At 41.4% G+C, this 15,648-nt stretch overlaps 1 protein-coding gene across 1 annotated transcript in view; it reads left to right on the forward strand.

The window, feature by feature from the left end:
* Positions 1-815: 815 nt before the first annotated feature.
* Positions 816-15,648, forward strand: part of MRPS22 (mitochondrial ribosomal protein S22) — a 19,539-nt gene continuing 4,706 nt past the window's right edge. The window contains exons 1-6 of the mRNA XM_007113370.3: positions 816-1,009; positions 7,559-7,722; positions 8,810-8,974; positions 10,821-10,964; positions 11,277-11,360; positions 12,621-12,766. Coding sequence (XP_007113432.2) covers positions 838-1,009; positions 7,559-7,722; positions 8,810-8,974; positions 10,821-10,964; positions 11,277-11,360; positions 12,621-12,766 — 875 coding nt within the window. The 5' untranslated portion in view covers positions 816-837. The remainder of the gene's footprint in view (positions 1,010-7,558; positions 7,723-8,809; positions 8,975-10,820; positions 10,965-11,276; positions 11,361-12,620; positions 12,767-15,648) is intronic.

A 15,648-nucleotide genomic window follows, 5' to 3' on the forward strand; every position in this document is an offset into this window, starting at 1 on the left:
GGAATGAGTTCATAAACAGAGCTCTTACTGGGCAGTGGGTGAGGTGAGGTTAGAAGATGAGTCTATCTGTCTAGCTAATTCAAACAATCGTTTACTTAACACCCTTCTTTAGCCAGGTGTTGGGATAAGTTAGTACAGGCACCAACCTATAGTCTGGGGGAGGGCAAAACCTGTACATCCTGGACAGCTGGGAAGAACATAACAGGATCCTTTCATTGTTCAGTTAGTCATTTATTCAACAAATATTTGCTGTGTACATATGTACCAGGCTAGGTGATATTATAATACAGTGTATAAAGTCATTGTCTTCATGGCTTGAGAAAAATAAGCAAGCAGATAAATGAGCAAAATAATTCAGCACAAATTGAGAAAAGAGCTACTACAGAAGAGACTTAAGATTCCAAGACAGCAAAAGGTGCGTGAGTTGATGGGGAATGGTGGTGGCAATCAGAGCTTGGAATCAGGTGTTATTTGGCGGGGTTAGTGGGGTGGGGCCCCGTGAGAAGTTTGAACGGAGAAGTCGAATAGGCAGTTGGATTTAAACCTGGGGCTGGGAGAAAAAGGTTTGGGCAGGAAATTTGTTATTGAGAGCCATGGAAACGAAGAAAAGGTCCAGGAAAAAGAGCACATAAACACCTTCTACTTGTGAACAAGCGGTTTACAAGAAACTATTGCTTCATAAGCAGAAATTTATTGTTTTATAAATAGAAATTGCGTAGCTTCCTGCTACCTCCTCCCTCTTCCCTCTTCCACACTACATTTCCCAGAATGCCGTAAGAACCGCGCGAGACTCGGAATCGCTCTCAGCCGCTTCCGGCGTAAGTGGCCCGGATAAGTATGGCGACCCTCAGAGCGTCTGTGTCGCTGCTCACCTTGCAGGCAGGTTCTCGGGTCACCTGGCGGGTCTGTTTCCGGGCCCGCACTCGGCCTCGGCCCGGTTCCCTGTTCCAGCCTCTGCCCGGGGTCTGCGGGGCGGGAACGCCATGCCGTGGACTCGGCTCCGAGGCGGGTAAGTGACCTGCCGGGCGTCCGCTTGGGCGTTCTCCCGGGAGATCTAGAGCCTGCTTCAGGCTGGCGAGACTCACGCGGGGGCCCCGGCTCTTCCCGCAGCGCTACCTTAGACCCAGGCGGCTCTCTCCTGTACCCGCGGGGTCTGTCGCGTACCGCGTTTGTTCATTCATTCCTTCACTTAAGCGTCAGTGCCTGGGCTCCGCTCTTGGTAAAGCACAGAGCTAGGTTTAGGGGATACGGTGGACTAAGACTGACATGGGTTTTGCGCTGAGCTAACTCGCGGCCCAGTGGGGAATGGCAGTACAGTGTGACCCGCACTGTGATAGGGGACGCAGAGAAGAGTGGCACTCAAACTAGGTTGAAAAGGCAAGGAGGGATTCCTGGAAAATATGGCCAAAGCTGAGACCTGGTTAATCGTGCCAGGGGGCAAACAAGAAGCATTCCATGCGGAGGAAACAGTATAAGCAAAAGTCCAGAAATGAGACTGAACACAGGTAGTTTGGGAACCCACTTTGGAGGTAGGATTGATGACACTGGTTATGACTTTGAATCTGGATATCAAAGGAGAAATCAGTGTTACTTGTCAAGTTTCTGGCTTGAGCAGTTGCGTGGAGAGTAGTCCCATTTACACCAAGACAGAGAAGATTAATTATAGGGCAGTTTTTTTAGAGGGGAATGAGAGGAGGAGAAATGGGGGAGAAGAGGCAGGAGTAGATGAGGTAAGGAGATGGGAAGGGAAGCAAAGTTAAACGTCTGTTTTGGACGCATTAAATTTGAGGTGCCTTTGAGATTCAAGTGGAGGTGTCGGGTATGCAGTTACATAGAAATTGAGAAGCACTGGAGTAAAAATGTTAACCGAAGCTGGCGGAATGGGAGGGGTTGTCTGAGGGGAGAGTAGTGCTGAGCACTACTGTGTGCCAGGCACTGTAAGAGACCCTGGGTGCCAGAGACCGGGACAAAACAGGATTGTGGCCTTGGGAGAACACAGAGTCTAGTGGGGACACAGTGCAGTGAGCAGATCACCTTCTTTTTTTCTAAATGCTGTTGAAAGCTATTGATGAGTTTTAAGGATGGGAGTGATCTTGATTACATTGTTAAGATAAAAGTTTTTTTTCCGGTTTTATTGAGATATATTTGATATACAGTAGTGTATAACTTCAAGGTGTACAACGTAATTTGATGTACATATATCGTGAAATTGTTACCACAGTAAGTTAACATCCATCTTCTCATCCATCTTCTTACAGAGATACAAAAAAAGAAAAAAGGTTTTTTTTTCTTATGATGAGAATTTTTAGGATTTACTCTCAACAACTTTCATGTATACCATACAGCATTCCTAGAATTTATTTATCTTATAACTGAAAGTTTATACCTTTTGACCGCCCCGCCCCCCCCAGCACCATGCACTTCACGCACGGTGACAAAGATCATACGGTATTTGTCTTTCTCTGCCTGACTTATCTTAGTGTAATGCCCTCAGGGTCCATCCATGTTGTCACAAATGACAGGATTTCCTCCTTTTTTGTGGCTGAAAAATATTCTCTGTGTGTGTGTGTGTGTGTATTATTTTACATATTAAATTTTAAACTTCTCTGACAGCCATGATTTTCTACTAGGATGTGATCTTTGGGATGCTTTTCTTCTCACTAATAATATTCTTTCTTAGTAACTGTAAAGACAGGATGCTATCAGGAGTGCCTACTCTAACAGAACCACCTTTTACATGTTTTTAAACTATCTTTCTGGAAAAATTCAGAAGTATCTGTAACAAAATTATGTTATTCACTATATTTTACATATATATATTTTACATACACATGTGTATGTATATGTGTTTATCTGTATATAAAGATGTGAGGTATATAAACATATCTCACTCTTGGGTACACATAAACATATACATATGTATGTAAATATACATATATATGTAAAATACGAATGAGTGGGTATATATCTCACATCTTTATCCATTCCTTTTTTTTTTTTTTTTTTTTTTTTTGTGGTACGTGGGCCTCCCTCTGCCGCGGCCTCTCCCGTTGCGGAGCACAGGCTCCGGACGCGCAGGCTCAGCGGCCATGGCTCACGGGCCGAGCCGCTCCGCGGCACGTGGGATCCTCCCAGATTGGGGCGCGAACCCGGTTCCCCTGCATCGGCAGGCGGACGCGCCACCAGGGAAGCCCTATCCATTCTTTTATCAATCGGTACTTAGGTTGTTGCTATGTCTTGGCTATTGTAAATAATACTGCTATTAACATGGGGATGCAGGTATCTCTTCAACATAGTGTTTTCATTTCCTTCAGATACATTCCCAGAAGTGGAGTTGCTGGGTCATATGGTAGTTCAGTTTTTTTTTTTAGGAACCTCCGTACTGTTTCCGTAGTGGCTGTACCAGTTTACATTCCCACCAACAGTGCACAGGGGTTCCTTTTTTCTCCACATCCACACCAGCATTTGTTATCTCTTGTCTTTTTGATGATAGCCATTCTAACAGGTATGAGATGATATCTCATTGTGGTTTTAATTTGCATTTCTTTAATGACTAGTGATGTTGAGTACTTTACATGTACCTTTCATACATCTTCTTTGGAGAAATGTCTGCTCAGGTTCTTTGCCCATTTTTTAGCTGGATTATTTGGTTTTTTGATACTGAGTTGTATGAATTCTTTATATATTTTGGATATTAATTCCTCATCAGATATATGGTTTGCAAATTTTTTTTGCGTTTTGTACGTTGTCTTTTCATTTGTTGGTTGTTTCTTTCGCTGTGCAGCAGCTTTTTAGTTTGATGTAGTCCCACTTGTTTATTTTTAATCCTGTTGCTTGTGCTTTAGGTGTCATATACAAAAAATCATTGCCAAGACCAATGTCGAGGAGCTGTTTTCCTGTGTTTTTTTCTTCTGGGAGTTTTATGGTTTCTGGTCTTACATTTAAGTCTTTAATTCACTTCGAGTTAATTTTTGTGAATGGTGTAAGCTAGGAGTCTAGTTTCATTCTTTTACATGTGAATATCCAGTTTTCCCAGCACCGTTTATTGAAGAGACTGTCTTTTCTCCTTTGAGTATTCTTGGTTTCTTTGTCAAATATTAGTTGTCTCTATATGCATGAGTTTATTTATGCACTCTCAATTCTGTTCCCTTGGTCTATGTGTCTGTTTTTATGCCAGTACCATACTGTTTTGATTATATAGCTTGAAATCAGGAAGTGTGATGCCTCCTGCTTTGTTGTTCTTTCTTAGGATTACTTTGGCTATTCAGGGTCTTTTGTGGTTCCATACAAATTTTAGGTTTGTTTTTTCTGCCTCTGTAAAAAAATGCCATTGGACCCTCGATAGGGATTGCATTGAATCTATAGATGATGTTGGGTAGTATGGACATTTTAACTATTGATTCTTCTGATCCATGAACACAGGATACCTTTCCATTTATTCATGTCTTCTTTGATTTCTTTTCAGCAGTGTTTTGTGGTTTTCAGTATAGCAATCTTTCACCTCCTTGGTTAAATTTATTACTAAATATTGTATTGTTTTTGATACTTTCTTTTTCAGATAATTTGTTGTTAGTGTACAGAAATGGTATTGGTATATTAATTTTGTGTCCTGCAACTTTACTGAATTTGTTGATTAGTTCTTATTAATTTTGTGTCCTGCAACTTTACTGAATTGGTTGATTAGTTCTAACAGTTTATTGATGGAGTCTTTCGGATATTTTTATAGATAAAATCATGTCATCTGCAAATAGAGACAGTTTCCTTTTCAATTCTGTTGCATTTTATTTCTTTTTCTTGCCTGAGTACTCTGGCTAGAACTTCCAGTACTGTGTTGAATAGGAGTGATGAGATTGGACAGCCTTGTCTTGTTCCTGATCTTGGAGGAGAGGCTTTCAACCTTTCACCATTGAATAGATTGTTAGCTGTGGGTTTGTCATATATGGCCTTTATTATGTTGAGGTGTGATCCTTTTGTACTTAATTTGTTAGAAGTTTTTAATCATGAATTTTGAATTTTGTCAAATGCTTTTTCTGCATCTGTCAAAGTAATCATGTTTTTTTCCTTTCATTCTATGAATATTGATTGATTGACCTGAGTATGTTGAATCGTCTTCAGAGCCCAAGAAATAAATCCCATTTGATCATGGTGAATGATCTTTTTAATGTTATGCTGAATCAGTTTGCTAGTATTTTATTGAGAATGTTTGGCCTGTAGTTTTTATTTATTTATTTATTTATTTATTGTTGGGTCTTTGTTGCTGTGCACGGGCTTTCTCTAGTTGCAGCGAGCGGGGGCTACTTTTTGTTGTGGTGCGCGGGCTTTCATTGTGTTGGCTTCTCTTGTTGTGGAGCCTGAGCTCTAGGCTCATGGGCTTCAGTAGTTGCAGCATGTGGGCTCGGTAGTCGCAATGCACAGGCCCTAGAGCGCAGGCTCAGTAGTTGTGGTGCACGGGCTTAGTTGCTTCACGACTTGTGGGATCTTCCTGGACCCATATCCCCTGCATTGGCAGGCGGATTCTTAACCACTGCACCACCAGGGAAGTCCTGGCCTGTAGTTTTCTGTTAGTATCCTTTATTGGCTTTGGTATCAGGTTAATGCTGGCCTCATAAAATGAGTTTGGGAGTGTTCCCTCCTCTTCGATTTTTTGGAAGAGTTTGAGAAGGATGGGCATTAATTCTTTAAATGTTTGGTAAAATTCATCTGTGAAGCCATCTGGTCCTGGGCTTTTCTTCATTGGGAGAATTTTTTATTACTGATTCAGTCTTCTTGCTAGTAATTGGTCTGTTTTGATTTTCTATTTCTTCCCGATTTAGTCTTGGTAGATTGTATGTTTTAAGAATTTTTCCATTTCTTCTAGGTTGTCCAGTTTGTTGGCATATAGTTGTTCGTGCCTCTTATGATCCTTTGAAATTCTGTGGTATCAGTTGTAATGTGTTTTTCAGTTACAATTTTGTTGGTTTGGGTCCTCTTTTTTCCTTGGTCTAGCTAAAGGTTTGTCAATTTGCTTATCTGTTCAATGAACCAACTCTTTGTTAATCTTTTCTGTTGTTTGAATTACATTTTTAAGAGATGACTGTGATTGTTCTGTGGAGAACAGTCAGAATGGAGGCAGGGGGATAGGTTAGGAGGCTAAGGCAAGAGATAGGATGGCCTTGATTAGAGTAGTGGCAGTGGGAAATGGAGGATTAAAGACCGATTTATGAGGTGTAACAGGCAGTATGTTTTGTGTCAGTATCCTTTTTTGTAAAATGGGGATAATCATAGTATTTGTGGGGTCGTTAGGAGGATTAAACGTGCCAAGTATGTAAAGTAGTTAGTACCGGCACATAGTAAATACCTAACAAGCTGCTTAACATTACTCCTGCTGTTGGCTAGATGTGGAGAGTAAAGGAGAAGTCAAGAATGACTGTAGGCTTCTGGCCCACGTGACCTATTGGATGGTGCTAAAGATAATAGGAAAAGCAGGTTTGTGACAGGAGAGAAGTTATGGGTTCTGCTTTGGCAGTATTGAACTGCATGTGAGATATCCATTGGGTAGTTGGATGGAAGATGATCTTGGCTGGAGATTCAGATTTTAGAGTCTCCAGCATATAGAAGTAATTATAGGAGGTTAGGAGATCATCCATCAAGAATGTGAGAAGGGAGAAAAGAAGAATGTAGTGCAGAATCCTGAGGGACACCAGGACGCCAGCATTTATAGGGCTAGCAGAGGAAGAGGTGGTTGGGAAGGAATGGCTTTTTTTTTCTAATGGAAATGGAGGTTGGGCAAAGGAATAGGCAAGCTGCGTAAGGCAGAGCTGAGACCTGAGTCTCCTCCTCTTCTGTACAGCTTTCTTCCAGGATGCCACATGACCTCTTCAGTATCATGTCCAGTGACCTGGGCCTCTTTTTCCTAGCTGGATCCCCTCAGCCTAGAATTTCCTCCCCTTTTTTCTCTGTTCTATTCAGGCCCCTGGGAAGCCTTCTTTGACCCTACCATGCCCTTCTCTGCTCCCAGGCTATGTTTAGTTTCTGCCTCTGTAATCACACAACCCCCTGTACCTTCCTTGTATGTAGCACTTGCTCTAAGGAGCATAATGGAAGAGTGGAATTGATCTAGGCTCTAGCATCAGATAAACTTCGGTTTAAATCCTGGCTCTATCATTTAATAGCTAGTTGTCTTTAGGAAGACTCCAATATCTGATATCCTCATCTACAAAACTGGGATATCAGTATTTTGTGGGTTGTTGTAAGCACTCCTGAAAATGTATGTAATGAGTGGCATATAGGAGACAACTCTGTAGATGGTAGTAACCATGATTGTTATTAATGTTGCATTAGCTACTTTTTTCATGTTGCTTTCTTCACTAGACTTTCAGTGCCTTTTTGGCAGAAACTGTATCTTTATCATAGTGAATGCTCAGTAATTTTAAATGAAGGAAGGAATCTTGTAGGTATTAGTATTATGCATACTGAGGTAGACCTTGTGTTAATAATTTTTATCGTTGACTTTTCCATTTAGAGGTCTTGTTGGTTTGTCATTTTTGACATCTTATTTACTAAAAATTCATTTTAACAGAATCTGGTAGCTCAGAGATCAAGAAACCTACCTTTATGGATGAGGAAGTCCAAAGCATACTCATCAAGATGACAGGCTTAGATCTGCAGAAGATTTTTAAGCCAGCTATACAAGAAGTGAAGCCACCAACTTATAAGCTAATGACCCAAGCACAGCTGGAAGAGGTATGTGAATGTAAGAATATTGGTATAATACCTTCCTTTAAAGGATTAAACAAGATTTCCAGGACCCCTTCAGATGTTGGTAGCTGCTTTTCCACAGGTGCTATTGAGGGGGAGTTGTAGGCACAGAAGTGAAAAAAGAAATGTGAGCAGGTAGGCAGAGAGGAGCAGGGTAGGTATGGCCAAAATTAGGCAGACTGGGCATCTGGGTCAGGACTGGCTGTCCGGCAGAGCCGCCTCTGCTCCAGAACCAGCTTGATCAGCCTCCCTTTGTGCTGCCTGTTCCAGCTTCCTTCCTAGAGGAACGTTTGTTGTGAGTACTTTGAGGCTGAGGCTTTGGTGAGATTATGAGATCCTTCTGGACAGCATCCAACTCCAGGCAAGGGTCCTCCTGGAGTCGTGGGTATTGAGTGCTTTGTGGAAAATGCTTTGACGTATGAATATGTGAAGAGCAATAGCTCTTATTTCTAATTCAAAAATAATTAACAGTCATATAGCAAAAAATTCAAATACCCAATAGCATATCACACGAAGGGCCCCTTTCACCTCTCAGAGGTAACCACCGTTAACAGTATGGCATGGAGCAGTGTGCTCAGTGGTTAAGGGCATGGGCTCTGGAGTTAAGTTGCCTGGGTTCAAATCCTAGTGCTGCAGCTTCTTAGCAATTTACTTAACATTTGTGTGCCTCTATTTTCTCTCTCATAAAATGACATAACAGTAGCACTTAGCTCATAAGGTAGTTGTGGGCATTAAATGAGCCAAATATAATACAAAATATTTAAACACATAGTAAGCACCCAATAAGTGAAGTCCTTTGTCCTATTTCAGGCAGCTTTTGTGGCCTGGCTCTGTCTTAGAACATCCCTTTGCTGTTTTGAGAATGGTTAAGCCTGTAGCTAGTGCTCTCAGCCACACCACAGAGGCAAAGACCAGGGCCCAGGAGCCCAAGTTTGGCTTTTTACTCACTTATTCACGGCTACAGCTTCTTCTCTTTGCAGTCTTTAGCATTTTTCATTAGTATCTGCTTTTGTTGGTGATCCTTTTGGTCTGTAACCTTGCGGCTTTCCCAAGAAATATTTTATTTCATTAGGCTACAAGACAGGCAGTCGAGGCGGCTAAAGTCCGATTAAAAATGCCACCAGTTCTGGAAGAGCGAGCGCCAATAAATGACGTGTTAGCTGAAGATAAGATTTTGGAAGGAACAGAAACAGCCAAATATGTGTTTACTGATATATCATATAGCATACCACACCGGGTAAGTATATGTCTAATTGCAAAATGATTTTTATTTGAAATACTGTGTAGAGATGGGCCTGAGGGACGAGGGTCAACATAGTGTGACCCAGCTGTCTCTGAATCTTCCAAACCAGAATTTCTGCGACTGAGTGAGACCTGGCAGATACAGCATAAAGAAGAAAAATGCAAACCAGCACCACATCATCATGTCACCATTTCCTTACAGATTATGGACACAGTATTTCCAGATTGACTGCAGAAAAAAAGACAGGTGTGCTGAGACAGAACAAGACAGAAACCTACCCTCAAACCACAAATAGGAAAGTATCTTCAAGGCAATAGGAGAAGGGAGATTCTTTCTGCTCGTTAGACTGATTTCCTTAGCTGAAGCTTTTTAAGATGGAAATTCTTGCTGATGCCCAAAAAACTCAGACTTCCTGAAGGATTTTCAGTGTTCAGAATTTGCAGTGAAAATGGCAGGTTTCCCCAGATAATTTTCAGGCACCACTTCTTCTGTTGTAGTTTTTATTGTCTAGCTCCTCTTCCTCTGATTGCCGGTTCCAAAAGACCACTCTGGCACTTACAAAATATATTAGTTGTTGTTTGAGCCTTTTCAAGTAAAGAGTAAAAGAGTAATTTACAGTTCAGCCCACAAAATGCAGTAGAATATTGCATAGTGATAGGGCTGGGAAAAGGGCTACCCTGTACTAATCTTTTTATCATATATGATTTTGGTTAGAAGACATGATTTGAGCAATGTCCATGTCTGTATATCAATCACCTGTATATCTGACATAATGAACAGGGATCAGAGTTTCATTTTTAATTAGAGTTTTTGCTGTTATATATGTTTGCAGTGCTGTGCAGGCTGGTTGTGGGAGCATTCTATAACCTGAGAGGGAGAAAGGAACTTGGAATTCAAATTACCAAAATCCTTTTGAGGAACAACTGTGTTACTTTGCCATCTGCTATTTTTTTTTTTCTATTTGCAGTGCTTGATGAAAGTTTTAATTATGTTATCCTCAGAACACATTCAGAGACTCTTACATCTCTGAAGAGTTGAGAGTGAGTACCATCTGGTTAATTTAAACATTAATCAGATGTGTCTCATTTATCTGCTATGTGCAAAGCTCTGTGTAAGTCACTCTGGGTGTTGCAAAGAATTGCAATCCACAGTTCCTGACCTCTTCCAGTTCTGTAACAATATTAACAATATCTGAGAGGTGTTAAGAATCCTGCACGTGATAAATTGCCAGTTGGGTGGTACACACAGTGGGTGGAATTCAGTGGAGGAAGCAGTCCTGTGGCCTGGGATTTGGCAGGCGGACCAGCCAGTCTCTCCGACACTTTTGTCTCCAGTATGAGGCATCACAGAGGTGTGGGATTAAGACTCCACACCTTTGGGTTTGTTCCTTCAATCCCTGGGACTTTAAACATAAATCATAAAGTAGTAAAGTCTGTCTGTGTGAGACTTTAGGATGGGGAAATGAAATAATTCAGAAAGGTTTTATAGCACTTCTTTCTTCTGAAATGGATTTAGATGAATCTCAGGTCACCTTTTTTTAGTTGAACCGTTTTATGTATTGAACCCACTTGAGGGCTATAGATCACATTTAGTACAGACTTTCATTTAGGTTTCTTCTTGTCAAGAGGCACGGCAGTGATTAGTGAAGGGAGTATCAAATCTCGCCAGGTCTTTGAGGCTTACAATTATCATTGAAATCATACAGATGATTGCATCTTATGTTTCCCGGTTGCATTTTATATTGTTGATTGCAAGTTATTCTTATAATGGTGCTTAGTGGGACACTGGAACTAAAAATAAGTCCTCACGAACTCATCCTTGATTATGTTTTCTGTTTCAGGAGCGTTTTATTGTCGTCAGAGAACCAAGTGGCACACTACGCAAAGCCTCTTGGGAAGAAAGGGACCGGATGATTCAAGTTTATTTCCCAAAAGAAGGTCGTAGAATTTTAACACCAGTAATTTTCAAGGAAGAAAATCTTCAGGTAAGGTGATTTTGGTTTCATAGAGGTAGTGCTGATGGTTTCTTTGTTGAACAGTTGGCTCTGGTGCTGCTGGGCATTTTTCTTTGATAAACAGACATTTCTAATGATAAGGAGGGTTATTTATCTGGTAATTGGCTTAGCTAGGATTTGAATCCAGGTGTGACAGTTCCAAAGCCTGTGTTGTTTCTGCATCCCTCTTGCTGGGCACAGATGTGGCCTGTGTGTGGATGGGCAGGCCCGGCATGGCGTCAGGACAGGTGTCGCACTCTCATGTTCTTCTCATCTAATTCCAACTCTGCTGTGTTGGTTTAGACCATGTACAGCCAGGACCGGCATGTTGATGTCCTCAATCTCTGCGTTGCCCAGTTTGAGCCAGATTCTGCTGAATATATCAAAGTGAGTATATTTTACAGTTTCTGAAGTAGGGGCTTAAGTATGATTTTTTAATCCAGCACAATGAGATAGGTTATAAGCTTTGATACAGGGGGAAGAGAAGGGAAATGCCTGAACACCTATCAAGTGCCTGATGTACACCAGATAGATATTTTCATCCTCACAACCACCCTTGACTGAAGGATGACAGAACTTAAGCTTGGAGAGTTAAGTAACTTGTTGAAAGTTGCACAGCTAGTCCGTGGTAGAGATAAGACCCAAACTTGACGGCAAAGACTATTCTTTTTTCAACTTATCACACAGGAAACAGTTGTTCACTGAAATTTGCCAAAATGCAGTGTATGTATCTTACAGTTCAGTTTAATAAATAATCATATAGTACCTTCCATGTGTAAGGCATTATTGTGGAGGTATAGGTTATGGCATGAACTAGGATAGGGAGCCCTGTCAAAGTCCAGAAATGATTGTGGGGAAGAGTGCTAGTTAAGTATACAGATAATTACCACTGTAGGTCTAAGATGTTAGGTGCTAAGAGAAGGTTACAACGTGCTCTCAGGCATCATAGGGTTCTTGAAGAGGGTTCTAGAAGGACAAGGAACGTTATGGCTGGTGGAGTTGGGTGAGGAGAGGTGTTTCAGGTAGATGGGAAAGTATGAACAACAGGCAGGAAACAGAGTATACTTGAGAAATGGCCAGTCATCTGGTTTGCTTGTACATGCAGTGTATATGTAGGGGAGTGGTTCAAGATTAAGCTAGAAAGGTAGATGGGGCCACATCACAGGTGACCTCAGATGCTAGGCTGACGAATCTGGACTTCAGTCAGCAGCCTTTTGAACACAAGAATGCCCTCATCAAAGTCCTCATTTAGGAAGATCACTCTAGAAGAACTGAAGGAACATTAGTTAATAAGTTGGAGTGGGGTAGTTGATTGGATAGGGAAAAAAGGGAGTGGTGGTCCATTATTTCCAGTGGTCCGTATATATATATATGTAATAGGAGCTTCATAAATAGTGCGTGGCTGCTGAAGAGTAATTGATCTGGCTATAAATGTTTGGCAGACTTGTTCCAGGCCCTACATCCTTCTACAGTGGAGGGCTGGTCTAAATCCTATCTGCTGGTTAGTGATAGTGGAGGCTGGTATAAGTGCACCTCGTTTACTGATACTTTCTTGGGCAGCTCACATGCTAGTAGATGTATACCCGGTAATGCTGCTCACTTCTATTTATTTTCATATTTCTGAAAAATTGCATTTTGTGTGGATAGATTCATCATCAGACCTACGAAGATATAGATAAATATGGAAAGTATGACATTTTACGTTCAACAAGACACTTCGGTGGAATGGCTTGGTATTTTGTAAATAAGAAAAAGATTGATGGTTTACTGATTGACCAGATTCAGAGAGATTTGTAAGTATGATCTTAGTAAGTAAAGAAATTCTTATTATCATTAAACTTGTATTTAATCTGTTATTTTTCCAGTGATAACAGTGTACTGTCCAGTGATAGATTTCACTTACCTCAGTTTATTTATGGGTTTGTTTTTCCAGTATAACCCAGTTTTCTCAGTCTTTGCTTCCGTGTTGTGTAAACAGGGCTGGATTCTTTGAAAGAGTAAATGGCTTTGGATCTGTACTGTATACCCTGGATATTGACTTATCCCTGGCCTTACTGGTGTTCCTGGATACCAGTGAACTTTCCATATACTCAAAGGGGATTAAATAGGAAATGTAAAGAAGTAGACATAAGCTCTGATGGGTGCTTTTCTTTAAAAGTCATCATTTAATTTATGAAAATACTCTTGATCCTCCTTGTTTTTGCAAGATTTTTAAGGCATTAAAAAGGTTACAGGTTTTTTTCAAAGTTGCGTGAAACAAAGAGTGTCTGTTGTATTTTAGCATGCAACTGGTGTGCACCCAGCCTTCTAGCTGAAATAATACTTTACAACTTGTGATGAACTGAGAAGATTGTTTTCGAGTATCTTTCCATTGGTTGAGTTAGAGAAAGGCCAAAATAACAAGGAAAAGAAACCAACATGGCTGTATAAGAAAGTCACCAGAGAGTTTAGTGATTATTGCCATCTTGAATGTAAGGAGTTTTGACTCAAGACTATCCTCCGTGTAATCTGAACCGTTCACACAAAGGTAAGGCATTTGGAACTAGAAGGTTCCATATTGTCTAAGAATTACAGCCCATATGGAAAGTGTCATTTCTCACAGAAACATCATTCCTAATGGTAAGTGATTTCCAGGCTAGCCCGCTTCTCCAGCATATGTAGTGTAATCCAATTCAGAGGGCAGAAATATACCTTCATCCCACATAAGCAGGAGGCTGCTGGTGGTCATGAGGATGCTCAAAAATGACTTGCCTTTAGGTGCATTAGCAGTGACATCTCCTGTGAATGAATTTTCTTATAAAGCTTCTCAAATGTAAATATTCTGAAATTATTTTATTATAAAAAGAATTTAACATTTTTTATAAGAAATTAGAGCAACACAGAAATGTACTTCTGGACTTCCCTGGTGGCACAGTGGTTAAGAATCCACCTGCCAATTCAGGGGACACGGGTTCTATCCCTGGTCCAGGAAGATCCCACATGCCGAGGAGCAACTAAGCCAGTGCATCACAAGCCTGTGCTCTAGAGCCCGCGAGCCATAACTACTGAGCCCACATGCCATAAGTACTGAAGCCCACTCGCCTAGAGCCCGTGCTCTGCAACGAGGAGCCACTGCAGTAAGCCCGCGCACCGCTGTGAAGAGTAGCCCCTGTTCACCGCAACTAGAGAAAGCCCATGTGCAGCAGTGAAGACCCAAAACAGCCAAAAAGGAATAAATTTTCTACTGAGCCCACATGCCATAAGTACTGAAGCCCACTCGCCTAGAGCCCGTGCTCTGCAACGAGGAGCCACTGCAGTAAGCCCGCGCACCGCTGTGAAGAGTAGCCCCTGTTCACCGCAACTAGAGAAAGCCCATGTGCAGCAATGAAGACCCAAAACAGCCAAAAAGGAATAAGTTTTTTTTTTTTTTTTTGCTGTAGGCGGGCCTGTCGCTGTTGTGGCCCCTCCCATTGCGGAGCCCAGGCTCCAGACGCACAGGCTCATTGGCCATGGCTTATGGGCCCAGCCGCTCCGCGGCATGTGGGATCTTCCCGGACCGGGGCACGAACCCGTATCCCCTGCATCGGCAGGCGGACTCTCAACCACTGCGCCACCAGGGAAGCCCAGGAATAAATTTTTTTAAAAAATGTATTTCTTTGAAAATTAAAGTTCTTTATCGAGGAGTACTAATAAGTGATATTATAGTAATACTCACCACACGTACGCTTTACCTCTGAAGCAGTTCATTTGCATACTGGGAGGGAATTTTGAGTTCCCTGAATTTCCTGATCTGCTTAATAAGTAAAACTTCCTGTGGGAATGCTGAACAGGACAGTTTGCTGCAAATCCCAGGATAAACAGTAGAGGGTGCATGTCCTCAGTGAACGGAGCCCAGGCCAGAATTGAGATTCTGCACATTTATTTCAAACTGAAGTTCCACTGTTGGTTTTGAATTGAGATGCCTTTAAAATCTTTACATGTAAATTTATTTTTTTTTTAATTTGGCTGGGTATGAAGCTAAATTATTCTGTGAGACACAGGCATTGTACCGTAGCATGAACATAAAGAAGCCGTAAGCATGACTCAGATATAGAAACCCATTTAAGCTCTTTATGGGTTCACATGATTATGCTCTAAGGAGAAGTACTGTTATCTTTTGTTGTCACGTTTATTGGACTATTAGATTACAACAAATACAACAGATTTATACTGAACATTTAAAAGATATTTTTCCTCTGGAAAGTTTGTTTCTCACGTCTGGCTTCTCAGTTGTACCAAGACATGGCCTTTAGGGTGGATGGGCCTTGGAATGAGCCCAGAGCATCTCTCAAAGGTCACCATGTCCTAAATTCTTTACCCGACTCTAGAAGGGTTTTTTTTTTTTTTCCTTTAGCATCTTTTCCTAAATTCTTTACCCGACTCTAGAAGGGTTTTTTTTTTTTTTTCCTTTAACATCTTTATTGCAGTATAATTTCTTTACAATGTTGTGTTAGTTTCTGCTCTATAACAAAGTGAATCAGCTATATGCATACATATATCCTTATATCCCCTCCCTCTGGCATCACCCTCCCACCCTCCTTATCCCACCCCTCTAAGGTGGTCGCAAAGCACGGAGCTGATCTCCCTGTGCTATGCAGCTGCTTCCCACTAGCTATCTATTTCACATTTGTTAGTGTATATATGTCCAGGCCACTCT

The sequence above is a fragment of the Physeter macrocephalus genome, chromosome 1, assembly GCF_002837175.3.
Source record: "Physeter macrocephalus isolate SW-GA chromosome 1, ASM283717v5, whole genome shotgun sequence".
NCBI lineage: Eukaryota > Metazoa > Chordata > Mammalia > Artiodactyla > Physeteridae > Physeter > Physeter macrocephalus.